Below are 14,656 nucleotides of genomic sequence, written 5' to 3'. Positions count from 1 at the left end.
GTTTAAATTCTTAGGGCGCGAAAATAGAATTTCAAGGACTATCAAATAAAGAGACGTAATTTACGGTAATTTAGGTAATTTAAAATAATTAATTATATTTATTTGCAATAGCGATTAAGATAATAATTTAAATAATTTGTATACATTGGAATTAACTACGGAATAATTTATAAATTAATAACAAGAAGAGATCAACTCATTCTGAGAATTGCTTTTATTAAATTTTAATTGAAGTCTTAATAAAATAAATAGTGAAGCTAGGCAATAAATTGAAGCAATAAATTAATTGCATTATATATGCCCATAAACTTGAGCGAGTTTTTATAATGAGTGCTAATAAAGTATATTCAGCCTCCAAATTAATATATTATTCATGACGAGTTTGACTTTGACAAAGATCAATTGTGAATATTTATGAGCTACCCGCGCCGTGATAAACAATGTGCAAAGTGATACGCATGCATGTGCTATTGCCTATTATACTTTTTGTCGAAAGTGGCCTTCCTTGCAAACATTTAAAATCGGAAGGTAAGCAAAACGTTTATTCAGTGTGCACTTGGAAACTATAGCACAATGTGGTCATTAGTGTCCACGATTTTATTTCCTATGATTACGTTTCAAATAATTTCATGCAGCAAGAGGCCTTTTTTTGAAAACCCTCGTGAACCTTTTGAAACTGAAACAGAGATACCAGGTAATCCAGCAGACAAGTCAAAAGAAATTGATGGCCGAAGGCCCATCGATGAGGACAGGACCATCAGGAAATTAATTTATCCAGGTAAGAAATCTATTATTTTTACTAAAATTTGTACAAAATCTGAACAAAAAGGAACAAAGTGGTGCGGACAAGGAAATGTAGCGACGCATTACGGCGACTTGGGCCTTTACGAGAAAACTGATATGTGCTGCAGAGACCACGATTACTGTCCAGATTACATTTCAGCGGGAAAGACTAAATACGGACTGAAAAACACTGCTCCGTACACAAAGTATTGATTTCACCAAAGTGTCACTAAATTTACCAGTATTAAATTTAGGGTTCATTGCGACTGTGATGCTAAGTTCAAAATGTGTTTGGAGAATGACAACACTGATGCCTCGAATGATGTGGGCCATCTTTATTTCAACTTGTTTGGAAGCCAGTGCTTCAAGAAAGACTATCCTATAATTCAGTGCAGGAGATATTCACAGTAATATTTGCCAAAAATTGAATGAGAGTAATTATTAATATTTGCTTATAAAAATTTAAAGGGATCCGCCACGGAGATGCCTGGAGTACGATTTGGATGAAACTAGGGATAAAAAGTGGCAGTTTTTTGATAACCCTCATTATTACGAATAAGTCTAGATGTAAAGTTCAAAGTCGACCCTTCTTGCGGAGTAAAAATTTGCTGCGCTGCCCACTTTGCGGACACACACACTATCCTTAAAGTAACCTTCCTCTACCCAAGCCTGCATTTGTTCCGATGTATGTGGTCCATGCACTTCGTCACTGCTCTCCGACCATTTGAATTCCCATTGCACAACTGAAAAAAATAATTGCCAATTAAATATACAAAACATTTATAAATAAATAAATATTTTAACATATAAATATTATTAGCAATTGCTTTTTTATTTTAAATTACCATCATTTTTCCCTGCTTGGTCTTGAGAAGATGATTCCTTCTCCTGTTCACTTTCAGTAGGCTTTTCAGCCTCACCAGACGTGCCTCCGATTCGCTCCTTTTCCTTCTCATCAAAATTGTCAGCAAATAAGTCTAATGGGTCCTCAACTTTTGCTTTTCTGGCATCAGCAATGTTGACCTGTGTGATACATATTTTAAGCAAATATTACAAAAATATAAAATTCAATTACAGTGCATTGGATTTGCTCAAATGTTTCTTGGTAGACGTTCATATTTCCCGTTGCATTCAGCATGTTGTTGGCGAGCTCAGTTAATGTCAAAAAATCTGCCTTATCTTCAGAGGAACTCTCGACACTTTGGCCCAATTTCTTCATCTTAAGTTTTTGTGACGCAGTTAAACTCTGTCCTCCACCTAGAAATAAAATTATGTAAAATTTGAACAATTTCATAATTTTTAAATTCACAACCTAGTCTCCTCAAAGCTTTTGCAACAGACTCCCCAGGTTTCAAGTGAGACAATATGGAGCGGTAGCCTCCTACTTTATCAAACTGCTTCACTTCTTCATCATCACTGCTGCTTTCAGCTTCTTTTAAAACACCCTCCTCTGGTGCAGTTCGACGAACCTTTTAAAAATGAAAGTTCAATTTTTGGTTTACAATAAAAATGCTGATATTTATACTTTGATCCAATCAATATTGTCGAGCCAGACATCTCTCTCCTCTCTGCTCTCCTTTTTAAAATGGTAGTGGCCCTCTGTATCAAAGTGACCCTCTTCCAGCTCCTCTTTCATGTTGAAAGGAGTGATTTGCACTTCACCGTCAAATTGAGCCGTGGCTTCCTCTTGCCCTGTAAAATTATAAAATATGAATAAATACAAGATATCAGTCACTTGCGATATAAAACCTGTAATATCATCAGAGGCAAGTATGTGATATTTCTGTTCATCTTCATCGCTCTCTTCTTCGTCGGAGTCCAACGAATGCTTTTTTATTTTCTCAGGGTCTACAATCTTTGCAGAGCCACCTGCAGCGTTCACCCAGCTGTTATCTTCTTCTTCCTCCTCGTTGAGTTTCCTTTTCGGCATTTTCAGTTGATCAAAAAAAATATTATCAGTATTATCGCGAAAAACAATCAAGAGCACACGCACGTTGGACGAGTTTCAACGTTTGCTTTGCTTTTGTTTACGTTTTGATTTGCAAGACCTTGCAACTTAATGCTGCCAACAAAATTTTAATTAGATTCAGAAATAAAGTTTCAGTTCAACAATAAAGAAGATTAAGAAGAAACAAATTTGATTGTAATTGAATATAGCATACAATTTAAAATCATGAAAACCTAAACGATACCACGTAAATAAAAATTATTATTTGAAAAACGGATTAACTATAGTTCGTAAAAGTTGGCGGCAGTGCGGCCATTGCTGTCAAAGCTTGCTTGGTGCTTGTGTTGCTGTCCGAAGGCGAAGAGATGTGATTATGGAGGAAGAAACAACAACTGGTAAATATTTTGGCCTAAATTTATTCTCCAGTTTAGAAATCACGGACACTTTTCGCGGAACGTAATATGGAGCACTTCAAATGAGCCCGCTGCATGCGAATCGAGGCGAGTTTTTATCAGCAAACTGGCAAACGAAATGTTGCAAGGTGGGCGTTGAAAATTGCGGGGGCACGACAGATTTTTATTGCTCTGCGGAGGGACGCGACGTCTTTTTGCTTAACACGTACGAAAAGTCAAAACAAATTGCCTTGTAATTGTCGCCCGTCCGCCAGACATAATTATTTAAGCGTCGGCTTTTTCTCTCGCACGCCGTGAGAGACAAAGTACGATGTAAACAAATCGTATTAATGCACGAAATAAATTTCACAGAGGCGGGGAGAGTTGTGCAAAACTCTGCGCAGGATGTGTTTTGCTGCATGCATGCCACTGCGAATGCTAATTTTGCAATGCGCCAGAAATTTTCGCGTGCTCGCTTTTTAATCACCTTGTCCGTGGGTGATAAATTAAGAAGTGCTAATTGAGCACTCTGCTCAAACACCCGGACACCCGTTTCGATTTGCTTTTTAATTATTGCTTATCATGGTCTTGTCTGCAGAAGATGGAGAGCCCTCATTCTGCGCCGCTTGCCGCAACGAAGTCGAGGAAGGAGAGTTTGTCCATGCCTTAAACCAAGACTGGCACCTAGAATGTTTTAGGTAAGTCTATTTTTAGCAAATTAAATTCAGGAAGATTGATGGCCACTTTAATTAACGTTGCCAATTTATGATTTTCGCCAGATGCTCTGCCTGTGATGCTGCACTGTCGAGTTGGTACTTTGAAAAAGACGGATTGCTTTTCTGCAAAGACGACTACTGTGCGAAGTTTGGAGAGTCTTGCCAACAATGTGGCCAGGTGATTTTAATGTCGTGGTAAACGAGCCAAGAAATAGCCAAGTTCAAAGTGTCTACCGTCTTGTTTCCCAAGTTCAAAGAGTTGCAATTCCGCCCCGACTGCTTTTGATTATGGTGCTCTAATTGCCCATGGTGGTCTCGAATATGCTCGAGCGACGGAGCTTTAAACTCATTAAAATATCTTGTCACCTGTGCGGCGTAAAAAGAAATTTTGCGTGACATCCTCTAGAGGCGGTTGGCATTTTTGCAAATGCTATGAATAGAGCCTTGTTTTTAGTCATTCACCTCTCAGCTGCTGAGCACCGTCGGTGGTTTCATTAAATGTTTTCCTCAGATGATCTAATTTGTAAAAATAGATGACCGCCGTGTCTCTCAGTCTTTGCATGCTGATTTCAAAAGAACTTGTACCAGAAGTTATTACTTTATGTATTTTCTTGAACTTAAAACAAAAAATTTAAATCTAAATATTAAACTCGGTATTAAAAACTTAATATTTTACTTTAAAATTTGCATTGTAATTTTTCTGATCTGCAAAACGTATTTTTTTTTTTTTAAATTGAAATGAAAATTAAAAAATTTTTGTATATAATTTGATTTTCAGAAAACCAGATTAATTACAAAATTTTAGGGCCTGATTTTCAACTAACCTTTAAAAAATCAAAATCAAAATTATATAAATTAAACATTGACCTGTGCCTTGCTTATGTTCTTTTATGTTGTCTTGACACAATGATTTATGATAGTACAGTTGTAGCCAACATTTTTTAGGGATATGGTTTATAAATAACTGCTTCATGCATTTTGATCCTTCAAAGGTCGATGCATATCAAAGTTTCCTGTCAAGCATCATGCAATTCTCAGAAAATTTAAACCCTTGATTACACTCATCAGTATTACTATTATGATTGGCAATCACAATAAATAAACAATTTTAATTGCTGATTGCATCGTCACAATTATTGCATACATAAATCAGATTATGAATAACACAAAGTTAACAAAAATATTTATTTTATTAAAATATTTTTAAAATAAGCCAGGGACACAAATTATTGCAAATTCAATAACTGAAAATTTAAATACGAAACTTTTCCCCTTTTTTCAATTGATTGCAAGTGAATTTTTATTAATAACACTATTTTGTATGTTGTCTGTAGATAATAACTGGACCAGTGATGGTCGCTGGCGACCACAAATTCCATCCAGAGTGCTTTTGCTGTTCTTCGTGCAGCGGCTTCATAGGCGACGGCGAGGCCTACGCCTTGGTGGAGCGGTCAAAACTTTACTGCGGCCAATGCTACAAAAGGCAAATGCGGCCGCTGCTCGGCCGGCAGGCCAGTTCCAGCGGCCAGGCTGGAAAGCCGCAGCACTCAATTCGGCTGGTGGAAATTCCACCTGCCCCTGCGACACAAACCGGGCCAAGGACCGTCAAGCTGAGCTTGGAGGGAGGCGGAGGAGGCGGCTTTCTCGCCCCTCACCCTCTTGGCTGCAGAGGCCTCCGTATTTCAGAGTGAGTTTCGCAATATTTTAAGTAATTTTCATTTGATTTACGTGAGCGCATTTTTAACTGACTGACATGCAACGGAGTCTCTTTTTTGCAAAAACAAAACAGTCTGCTGTGTAATTGGGGATGCAAGATGGGCAAGCTTGCAGCCTCTTGGCTCCATTCCACTGCGACAGTCTGTTTTCAGGCAGCCAAAAGGAGGTATTGATTACCGAGTCGTCACATGTTTGACTTTTTTCTTTCGTTTTTGGCTGCTGCTTACTCAAACACACAAGTAGTATATTTTTAGTTTTACCAGTGTTTTTGTCGTGTGGTGTCAAGCAAATAGGATTATGCGTGAATCCCCCTCCGTTTGTTTGCTTTCTACTAATGACATCCGTGAAAGCTGCACACTATTTGAATAAGCCAGCCAGCTTTAGTAGAATCAAAATTAAGGTTTCACTCCCCTATGCGAGTCTAGCCTCCCCAGCACTAAATAGTAGTTGGCTTCTGCTGAAATAGGATTACAACCTAGGAAACCAATAAAATTATATATCAAAAATCGAATATGGGAATAATTCAGATGAGAAGTGATTTTTACACCAGCAATTTTTTAGGCACTTTTCTGGCACTGGAGGAGGATAAATTATCAGAATTAATTTTTATTTAGTTAAGAGTTTGCTGGTAAGGGTCAGCGTATTTGCTTTTTATATATAAAAGTTGCGAATTGATCTTCAAATATTTCCACAACTTTTTCTTATCATTGGACAATTATTTATTATAAATTAATAATGATTGCTTGGAAAAAAATATGAAAATATAGAACTGTAAAATTTATTTTAGACTGAATATAATAGAATAAATTTTTAATAAGATAATTTAAATCAATTATGAAGTTCCAGTTGGATTATTTTAAATTTATTCCAGTTTTAAAGTAGTGTAACACTGAATAATTTATTGCGCATTGAATGCTTTCCATTGATGCGCTGTTTTGCTTGCCATTGAGTCACGCTCATTATTATTGTGAATGCTTTAAGAAAATCAATACAATGCAAAAATTTAAATCTTTCCTGTCTGTCTGCTTCGTTATGATTTAATTTGCAACCAAACTCCGTTGTTTTTGTGCAACACCCCATTCATAATTTATCAGCTATGGTATTGCGCCAGTTGCACATTTCTGTTTGAAATCCACCAAGTTACACAAGAATAATAAGAGACGATCCCCTTTAGGCTGGACATGAGCTCCGAGTTGATGTCTCTGCACATTGGCGATCGCATTCTTGAGGTCAATGGGGAGCCTGTTGCCGAACAGCCGCTTGAGCATGTTGAGAACCTTCTGCGCTACTCCAACACAGTACTGCAGGTAAGCAAAAAACCGAGATAGGAATTTTCTTTATTTTCTGCCGACTTAATTAAAACGTCGGACCTAAAGCATATTTTTTTTTTGCCTGCCGCATTCCACAATAATAATTGAATTTGCAGCTGACGATCGAACACGACCCTGACGCCCTGAAGCCGCGCCACCTGAAGGGCGCTAACAAGGCGGAAAACTCTCCTCCGCACACGACGCCAGTGTCGCCGTCCAGCCCAACTAAAGAAAAAGAGCGCCTTTTCAAGAGGCGGGACGAGGGGTACATCAGTGGGTCAAGATCAAGACAACTGCGGAGAAGCGCTCAGCAGAACAAGGCCGGCTGCAATTCCTCCCCGGGATGCAAGGAGCGCTCATCCTCCATGTCCAGACTCCTAGACGGGTGCGGCTCTTTTCTTAACTCTCCCTTTTTGCCCTTTTCAGTCTATTTTGGTAAAAGCAGATGTCACGGGGAGAAGGAATGCCATTCTTTATTGCGCCCGTATGTTTTATTTTTATGGCCTTTGTGCTAGCGATTGGTAGATCGATCCCAAGGCGAAAGGGAGTTGGAGAGGAGGAAGTAGTGTGCATGTGCGTGACTGTCTGTGTGCAGCCCCTATTTTCGGCGACGGTGGTGCTTTGACTGATTTGTTTTTGTGCTGCGTCTGCTGCTGCGGCGCCTTATGCTTTCCGATCAGTAATTGGCCCGTAATTAAAGTCAGATGACCGGGCGGCCTTTGATAAGTGCCAAAGCGGCGATAAATCTGCCAATTAGCACTCTGCGGGGCGGGCGTCGCAATTTTTCGGGCCCCACTCATTTGCGTAATTGATAATCGGCGGACCGCCGCGGTGGAGTACGTGTGCGGCGGCAAAAGAGTTCGTTGCGCTCATTGAAAGAGCGACCTCTAATTAGCTAGCGAGAGAGCTAGCGCGCGCGGTGAGAGAGAAGTGTAGAGAGAGAGAGACGTGACCCCCCCTATTATTCGGAGGCAACAAAATTGCAAGTCGCGGTGTGTGCGTCTGTCGGTAGCGAGATAAATGGGCGGGCGGATGAGCGCGCGCGAAATTTGCGGTGTGATGCAACAAGCATCAGCGAATTGGGCGCGATAAGGGCTGCGGCTTGGCACGTAGGCCCGGTTCAGCTGAAAGTGAAATTCCACTCCCCGAGATGATATCCGACGCGGCCCAGACAATAACACGTACAGTGTGGTGGTGGGCGCGCTGCTTTTCAACTTGGTGCCATTTTCCACGTGTGATAAAAATACGAACGCCTCTCATTATTCAGTCACGTCTTCATCATTGCCGGTGAACAGACGACAGTTAGTTCTATTTATTCCTCCGAGACAAGAGCAGAGCACACCGCCGACCGCCTCTCTCTCTCTTGCTTCTCTCTCTCTCTCTCTCTCTCTCGCGCTCTCTCTCTCTCTCTCTGCTCTCCTCGGTGTTACGTGCAGTGTGATCGGCCTGTGTGGCAATCGAGGGTGAGCCTCTCGCTCTAAAAGAGAGGCTCTCTCTTCGCTCTCGGCATGGTTTTGAGCGAGAAATTGCTGCTGCGCCACGGCTTCGGCCGGCTGCTCATCTTTCTCTTGTTGACCATGGCGGTGTGCGGCTCGGAGCGAGATTCCTCGGCACCTGCCTCGTCGACCATGTGGCGGCGTGTCTGGCGCGGCGGTTCAAGGACCTTCGACCTTTTTAGCGACGAACCGGACCAACCCACTCTTGACAGCGAAATGGAACACCTCGTGCTCGACGACGAGTCGCAAACCGCCCTCGACGACGAGACCGACGTGCGCAAAAGGTCGCCCGACCTTGAGCAGTTCCTCGGCGCCGCCAGGAAAGTGCAGCTCTTCGTCAAAAACCGCCACCTGCAAATCCTCCCCGACGGAAAGGTCAACGGCACCTACGACGACCAGTCGGACCTCACCGTCTTCCAGCGCTCCACCGTCGGACTCGGCGTCCTGCAGGTCAGACATTCGTAGAAAAACGCCGCGGTTTACCCGCCTTTTTAACCGAGATTTTGTGCGCCCATTTTTTTGCACCTTTGCGAAGCCCCCGATTGCCTCTCAGCCATGGCCGTAAAACAGAGCTCTCGCTTCTTTTTTCTCTCCTAGATTTTCTCGCGTGTCAAACGAACGGAAAACGGGTCGATCTAGCATCCTAGATGAGCACCCAATGGCCCTTTCCCACGCAACTATTTGCCGGTCTTAAATTTTCGGTGATATTGAACCGAGCTTAACTCAGATCAATACAGCTCGGGTCTTCCTCATTCCCTCTTCGCTACGTCACTAAATCTTTACAAGTGGGTCTTTCGTTTCTCGGTACACCCGGTGAATTTATCCGAATGTGCGTGCGAGCCAGTTTGCTCCTGACTTTCTTCCTCCTCCATCCGCCGCACGCTAATTTTTTGACGAGTGTGCGAGAGGAGTGTGTCAGTCAAGGGCATTTCAATCAATTTACTCGCCGGCGAATCCGTCACGTACTATAAGTTTTCATTTATATTTGTTACTGGAGCACCTTTCTAATGATTTTGGCCGGCGGCTGTTTATTATTTTAAAAAGGACGGTCGCCGGCGATTTCCCAAGTTGAGAAAAAGTGAAAGTCGCGCGGTGCTTTGTCCCTTGGTGTTCGGAGAATTGTTTCACGGAGAGTTGTTCCATGCACCATGTGACATCACATGTGAAATGCGGCAACTTGTTCCACGCGTGGAAAATCATGAGTTAATTTATTTATTAATTTGTTATCCATTCAGATACATTGAAATATTTGAGGTAGTCAAAACAAGAGTCATTTTTTTAATATTTTTAAATACATTTTCATTGCACAATTAAGTAACTAAAATATTAAATATTACAATATTAGGCATCAAAAATTTATAACTACGCTCAATAATTTTTTAAACTAAAATGTATTTGAAAGATTGTAAATAATATAATAATTCTGATAATTAAGCATTTTTTTTTTCACTCAATTTAATTTTAGGTTTAAAAACCCTAGAAAATTTAGAAACTCCAACGCTCAGTTTGACTATATATAACTAAATAAAAATAATTTTTACTCATTGGCAAAAAAAAAAATTGTAAAATATTATGTATATTAATGAAATTTATTTTTTTTTCTCTGGCTGCATGTGAGTTAATAATTTGCAGTTCAAGTTGTTTCTTTTAAATATAAGAATCTTCTGCGTTTGTTCAAAATGTTTACAATTATATTATTTAAAATTTCCAATTGGATAAAATCTAGTATAATCTAAATTTAAGGAAAACAATTTTTAAATGGACTTTAAAACAGATAAGAATAGGAAAAACCTCCAAGTCCAGTTTCAAAGGAACTTAACTTCAAAATGTATCCAACTTATTTTTGCATGTGTATTTGATCATATAAGAGCAAAAATTAAAACCGAATCAGTAATTTTGATTAAAATCAAGGAAGAAAAATCTGGAATTCTGGAACAAATTGATTGAAATAAGGGAATAAATTCAATAAAACTATTAAACAAATAATTTTTCTTTTATGGAAGCTTGATCTCTAAACTTAACTCGCGTTACACATGGAATAACTCTCCAGAAGGCTGTGGAATAACTCTCCGTGGAACAATTCTCCCACAATCTTGTCCCTCCGTCGGTGCGTGTGCATGTGACGGGGTACATTATGTACCACCGTGCGCGCCCACCTATTTTATTTACTCGTCTGATTGCGTGATCCGCTTGCTTTTTGTGCCAGGTGGACCACTTCTGCGCGAATTCTCGCTTGAAAGCACGCTTTAGAATTGGCCGAGCAAAAATCATTCATGACTCGTCTGCCGGCGTCGTTCCCGTGACCAAGGAAAAACGGCAGCCGTTGAAAGAATGCTCTATTTTTTACTTTGCATCGCGCGGTCTCGGCGCGTGTTTTAAAATTAAACACGGCGGCTCGCGCGCGCGCCCAACCCGCTCGGTGCTTTTACAAATTGCAAAAGTGCACTTGAACATCATCCAAATAATTTTTCCCCTCGCCTTTGACCTTACCGAATTAAGAGTGCGGCCAGAAATTTTCGTGTGTCAGAGAGACGACTTGCATAGCGCGAGATGTTTTAATCGTCGCGCGATTTAACTGTACTCGGAAAATTGAAGGTGACCTCTGTTTTGCCTCCACCATTATAACTCCTATAAAAATGCTTCCCCACAAAGCTTGGCTGCGGCTGTTTTTTTGTGTGACCTCGCTTCTCCATCAGCAGAAGGACTCGTTTAATTAATTAACTTACTAAAATATATATACCGCGGCTTCGACGTCGGCGGCGGCGGCGCGCATTTATGTGTATGTGCTTTGCCGTCGAGAGAAATAAAAATTCCCCTTTAAGGCGCACAAAATCTCGGGGAAAAAATGGAAACATGTTGATTTGACGTGCGGCATTGCTTCAGGTGCAGAGCTTGGCGACGTGCCTGTACCTATGCCTGGACGGGTGCGGCCTGCCCTACGGCTCTAGGAGGTTTACGGACGAGTGTCTGCTGCGCGAGAACATCGAACTCGACCACTACAACACGTACTCATCGGTGCGGCACTCGGACACGCGTCACACGCTCTTTTTGGCGTTGGACGGACACGGCCGTCCGCGCCGAGTGCAAGTGCCGACGGTGACGCAAAAGCGGCAGAACAACCGCGGGCGTCAGGGCGGAAAATTGGGTCGGCTGGCCACGTACGCGAGAACTCTGACGAGAAACGTCAACGCCGACCGCGTGGCTGCCATCAAGGAGCGGGCGCCTAAAGCGTGTCCCCAAACGTCGGAAATTGTGGCGGCCAAAAAGGTCAGACGCAGAAAACAGTGCCAAAACCCCAACAGACGCAAGCAGTGTGAAAAGGGCAAGTGCCACAAGTGTGAGAAGGGCAAGTGCCCGAGAAATAAATCGCCCTGAAATTAGTCGATGGTTAATACTCATTTTTCTTATCCACAAAAATTCTCTCATTTTATTTCTCGTCAAATGAATGAAGTACGCAATCGTGGAATGTTTTCCCTATTTCTCGTTTTTGATTTCAGAGCTAGTCCTGGTCTAAAAGATGAGGGCTGTGACTTGTCTAGGACGAGATCATTCCGCGTTGAGCCTCCTAGGAATAGTCAGAGAGTCTTCCGAGCGTCCGATCTGGTCAAAGGAGAACTCCTGGGCAAAGGGTTTTTCGGCCAGGTCTTCAAAGTCACCCACCGGGCAACTGCCGAGGTATAAAATTCTTTATTCGCGTAAAACATTTTTATTATTTTTCTACCTGGCCCCTTCATTTTTCGATACACGCTGAATTTTTATGACCGCGCGTGAATAATCGCCGTTTGATGGAAGCCCTAAATCACACCAGCGGCTTACTTCTCACGTGACTTTTGCACTCAACTGACTGGTGAGTGTGTGTGTGGCTTGCCTGCGATACACAGACACACTCACTCATAATCAAAATGTAACTAAAGCGGTTCTTGATAAGAAAAGAAAATACGCGGTACGCGAACACCCCTATAAACAAATCTCGCCGAGATTTGCACACGTGCTTAGGCTAATCTGCCGTGTGCTTGGCAATAAAAATAAGCGCACCCATAACCATCTTGTGTGTCTTTTTTTAGGTTATGGTCTTAAAGGAGCTTTACAGAGTTGACGAAGAGGCGCAAAAAAATTTTCTGAAAGAGGTGAGGCTCGAGACATAAAAAATAATGACCCGAAATTCCACGGCCGCTCTGCTTTGATAATTACAGGTCGCCGTTTTGCGTAGCCTGAACCACCACAACGTGCTAAGATTCATTGGCGTCCTCTACAAAGAGCGCCGTTTGCACTTGGTCACCGAATTCATCCCTGGCGGCACCCTCCGCGATCTGCTTCAAGACCCCGACGAGCCCCTCCCCTGGGAGCAGAGAGCCAACTTTGCCAAGGACATTGCGTCCGGCATGGCGTATCTCCACTCCCGAAACATAATCCACCGAGATCTGAATTCACACAACTGCCTGGTCAGAGAGGTATGTGTTCTTTCTATTCGGGTCGCCAATGCCGCGCGCCTATTTATAATGACCGTTTTAATTGCCCACAAAAACTTTGCCGCTTTTAACGTCGCATAAAATTTACTGTTTTTTTTTTACTCATAGGACCGGACAGTTGTGGTTGCTGACTTTGGCTTGGCGCGCATTATTTCTTCATCTCCGGGCATTGGTGGCCTCTCAGACAAGAGAAACGCCAGAATCAGCAGTGGAAGGAGAAACGCCGGTACACCAGGAAGCAGCAGAAGGGGGGAGCGAAAAAAGAGGTACACTGTGGTCGGCAACCCATATTGGATGGCCCCCGAAATGATGAAAGGCAACAAGTACGACGAGAAAGTTGACATCTTCTCTTTTGGCATCGTCCTCTGTGAGGTATGTAGTTGCTAAACGCTCAATTAGCATTAATCTGCAATTTGTATTCATATTCGCAGATAATTGGCCGAGTCCATGCTGACCCTGACTACCTGCCAAGGTCTTCTGATTTCGGTTTGAGCCAGAAGATTTTTCTTGAGAAATTTTGCAGTTTGTGCCCAGAGCCGTTGTACCGTGTTGCCTTTCTCTGTTGTGATCTCAACCCTGACAAGAGGTAATAAAATGCAAAATAAAATTGATGGAATGTGTGCTCATTTGCATTTTAATCGACAGGCCCCCTTTCGAGGTTGTGGAAGTTTGGCTGGAAGGCTTGGCCATGCACTTAGCAGTAGAAATGTCCCTACCTTACGACTTGGAATACGATATTCTGCACTATTCAGGTATAAAAAATCAAGACAATCTGGTTCACCCTGAATTAATTATTCTATTCTGCCTTATTCCAGGGAGAAGCAGTAGTAGCTCGGAATCAAATACTCCAGAAATTTTATCCCCCTCGAGCAATCCTCCGTCTCTACTTCAGCCAATCAAAGAAAATTCGCCGGCCAAGTGCATAATTAATCAGGACGAATCGCCAGGCATGACTACGCTAGACACCAACCTCAACCAGGAGGCGAGCCAGAAAATCAAACCGGTCGTTCCTCCGCGCCGCAACATAATGTACAACAAGACGGCGACGGCGACCATCCCGGCACCTTCAATTCACCGCCGAAGAAATAACTGCATCACAGTGCTGACCGTCTCAAATCCCAATGGAAAATCGAACCCTACCTCTCCAAACTCAGTGAAGACGCTCAAAAGATCAGATTCGCCTGTTGAGAGCACTGCACTTTGACACGTGCCTTCTTTGCAAAATTATCCTCATAGTCTCGGCATGACATATTTTTCAGCGGAAATTTCTCTTTAGCAACTGATATATGATAGACGCGTTTTGGAATTGACATGGATTGATCAATTGTTTCTATGATAGCATTTTTGTCAGTTATCCTCGATCGAGAATGATGATTTTAGATATGTGTTCAGTAGATGATTATTTTACAGCAATATTGTAGCATATTCCATGAGAAAATAGCAGACTTTGATTTCTGGTTGTCACGCGCGCATGTGATGAAAAAAATGGTGCGTCGTTTTCTTGGGGGGTTCACAGACTCTTCTTCGTTCAGTGCAAGCATTCCAAAGTAAAGTCTTAACTGATAATTGTAATAAATGGTACTTAATAATGTTGCTGCAATTTATTGCCTCGAGGCACCCACAGCTTGTCACGTAGCTGGTTTTTGAGACTTTCGCCACCGTATTATGTGCACAAAATTTATTGAAAACTCACAAAAGTGACTGCTCTGCGGCAAAGAAATGCACCTGTTTTGGCCTCAATTCGAAAGCAACATGCAATGTGTCTGTTTTTGTGCCTTTCGCAGATATTTAACATCTAGTCTTGATTTTTTTTTTCAACTGCACTA

General features: G+C 42.0%; 3 protein-coding genes across 4 annotated transcripts; 2 read left to right on the top strand and 1 right to left on the bottom strand.

Annotated features, from left to right (window-relative positions):
* Positions 1-390: 390 nt before the first annotated feature.
* LOC132198984 (phospholipase A2-like) lies at positions 391-1,546 on the top strand. Its single transcript, XM_059623351.1, has 4 exons — positions 391-778; positions 830-989; positions 1,038-1,190; positions 1,252-1,546. Exons 1-4 carry the CDS (start codon positions 574-576, stop codon positions 1,340-1,342), a joined length of 609 nt encoding a protein of 202 aa, XP_059479334.1. The 5' UTR covers positions 391-573; the 3' UTR covers positions 1,343-1,546.
* Positions 1,099-2,823, bottom strand: LOC132198981 (CD2 antigen cytoplasmic tail-binding protein 2 homolog). Its single transcript, XM_059623345.1, has 6 exons — positions 2,533-2,823; positions 2,309-2,475; positions 2,096-2,252; positions 1,859-2,040; positions 1,629-1,806; positions 1,099-1,526 (listed from the first exon to the last, which is right to left on the bottom strand). The coding sequence occupies exons 1-6, from the start codon at positions 2,711-2,713 to the stop codon at positions 1,345-1,347; spliced, it is 1,047 nt and encodes a 348-aa protein (XP_059479328.1). The 5' UTR covers positions 2,714-2,823; the 3' UTR covers positions 1,099-1,344.
* A 221-nt stretch (positions 2,824-3,044) lies between these two features.
* Positions 3,045-14,648, top strand: LOC132198979 (LIM domain kinase 1). 2 transcript variants are annotated; one of them, XM_059623339.1, is made up of 14 exons: positions 3,045-3,126; positions 3,722-3,821; positions 3,903-4,017; positions 5,174-5,526; positions 5,629-5,721; positions 6,730-6,862; positions 6,982-7,250; positions 11,859-12,036; positions 12,426-12,488; positions 12,555-12,812; positions 12,939-13,202; positions 13,262-13,416; positions 13,476-13,582; positions 13,646-14,648. In XM_059623339.1, the coding sequence occupies exons 1-14, from the start codon at positions 3,105-3,107 to the stop codon at positions 14,032-14,034; spliced, it is 2,499 nt and encodes an 832-aa protein (XP_059479322.1). In that variant the 5' UTR covers positions 3,045-3,104; the 3' UTR covers positions 14,035-14,648. The 2 variants fall into 2 exon arrangements, with proteins under 2 accessions (XP_059479322.1, XP_059479323.1); XM_059623340.1 differs by lacking the exon at positions 5,629-5,721.
* The last annotated feature ends 8 nt before the right edge of the window (positions 14,649-14,656 follow it).

This window comes from Neocloeon triangulifer, unplaced genomic scaffold (genome assembly GCF_031216515.1).
Source record: "Neocloeon triangulifer isolate White Clay Creek 2 clone unplaced genomic scaffold, ASM3121651v1 ptg000013l, whole genome shotgun sequence".
In the NCBI taxonomy this organism is placed as follows: Eukaryota; Metazoa; Arthropoda; class Insecta; order Ephemeroptera; family Baetidae; genus Neocloeon; species Neocloeon triangulifer.
Note: the sequence above shows the minus strand (reverse complement) of the source record. Positions and strands in the feature narration are given on the sequence as shown.

Coding starts and splice junctions, on each gene's coding strand:
- LOC132198984 (XM_059623351.1), top strand. CDS start 574: ATGTGGTCATTAGTGTCCACGATTTTATTTCCTATGATTACGTTTCAA. Junction 779..829: donor CAGGAAATTAATTTATCCAG/GTAAGAAATCTA, acceptor CTGAACAAAAAG/GAACAAAGTGGTGCGGACAA. Junction 1,191..1,251: donor CAGTGCAGGAGATATTCACA/GTAATATTTGCC, acceptor AAAAATTTAAAG/GGATCCGCCACGGAGATGCC.
- LOC132198981 (XM_059623345.1), bottom strand. CDS start 2,713: ATGCCGAAAAGGAAACTCAACGAGGAGGAAGAAGAAGATAACAGCTGG. Junction 2,476..2,532: donor TGCCTCTGATGATATTACAG/GTTTTATATCGC, acceptor ATAATTTTACAG/GGCAAGAGGAAGCCACGGCT. Junction 2,041..2,095: donor AAAAGCTTTGAGGAGACTAG/GTTGTGAATTTA, acceptor TTTTATTTCTAG/GTGGAGGACAGAGTTTAACT.
- LOC132198979 (XM_059623339.1), top strand. CDS start 3,105: ATGGAGGAAGAAACAACAACTG. Junction 12,037..12,425: donor CCCACCGGGCAACTGCCGAG/GTATAAAATTCT, acceptor GTCTTTTTTTAG/GTTATGGTCTTAAAGGAGCT. Junction 12,489..12,554: donor AAAAAAATTTTCTGAAAGAG/GTGAGGCTCGAG, acceptor TGATAATTACAG/GTCGCCGTTTTGCGTAGCCT.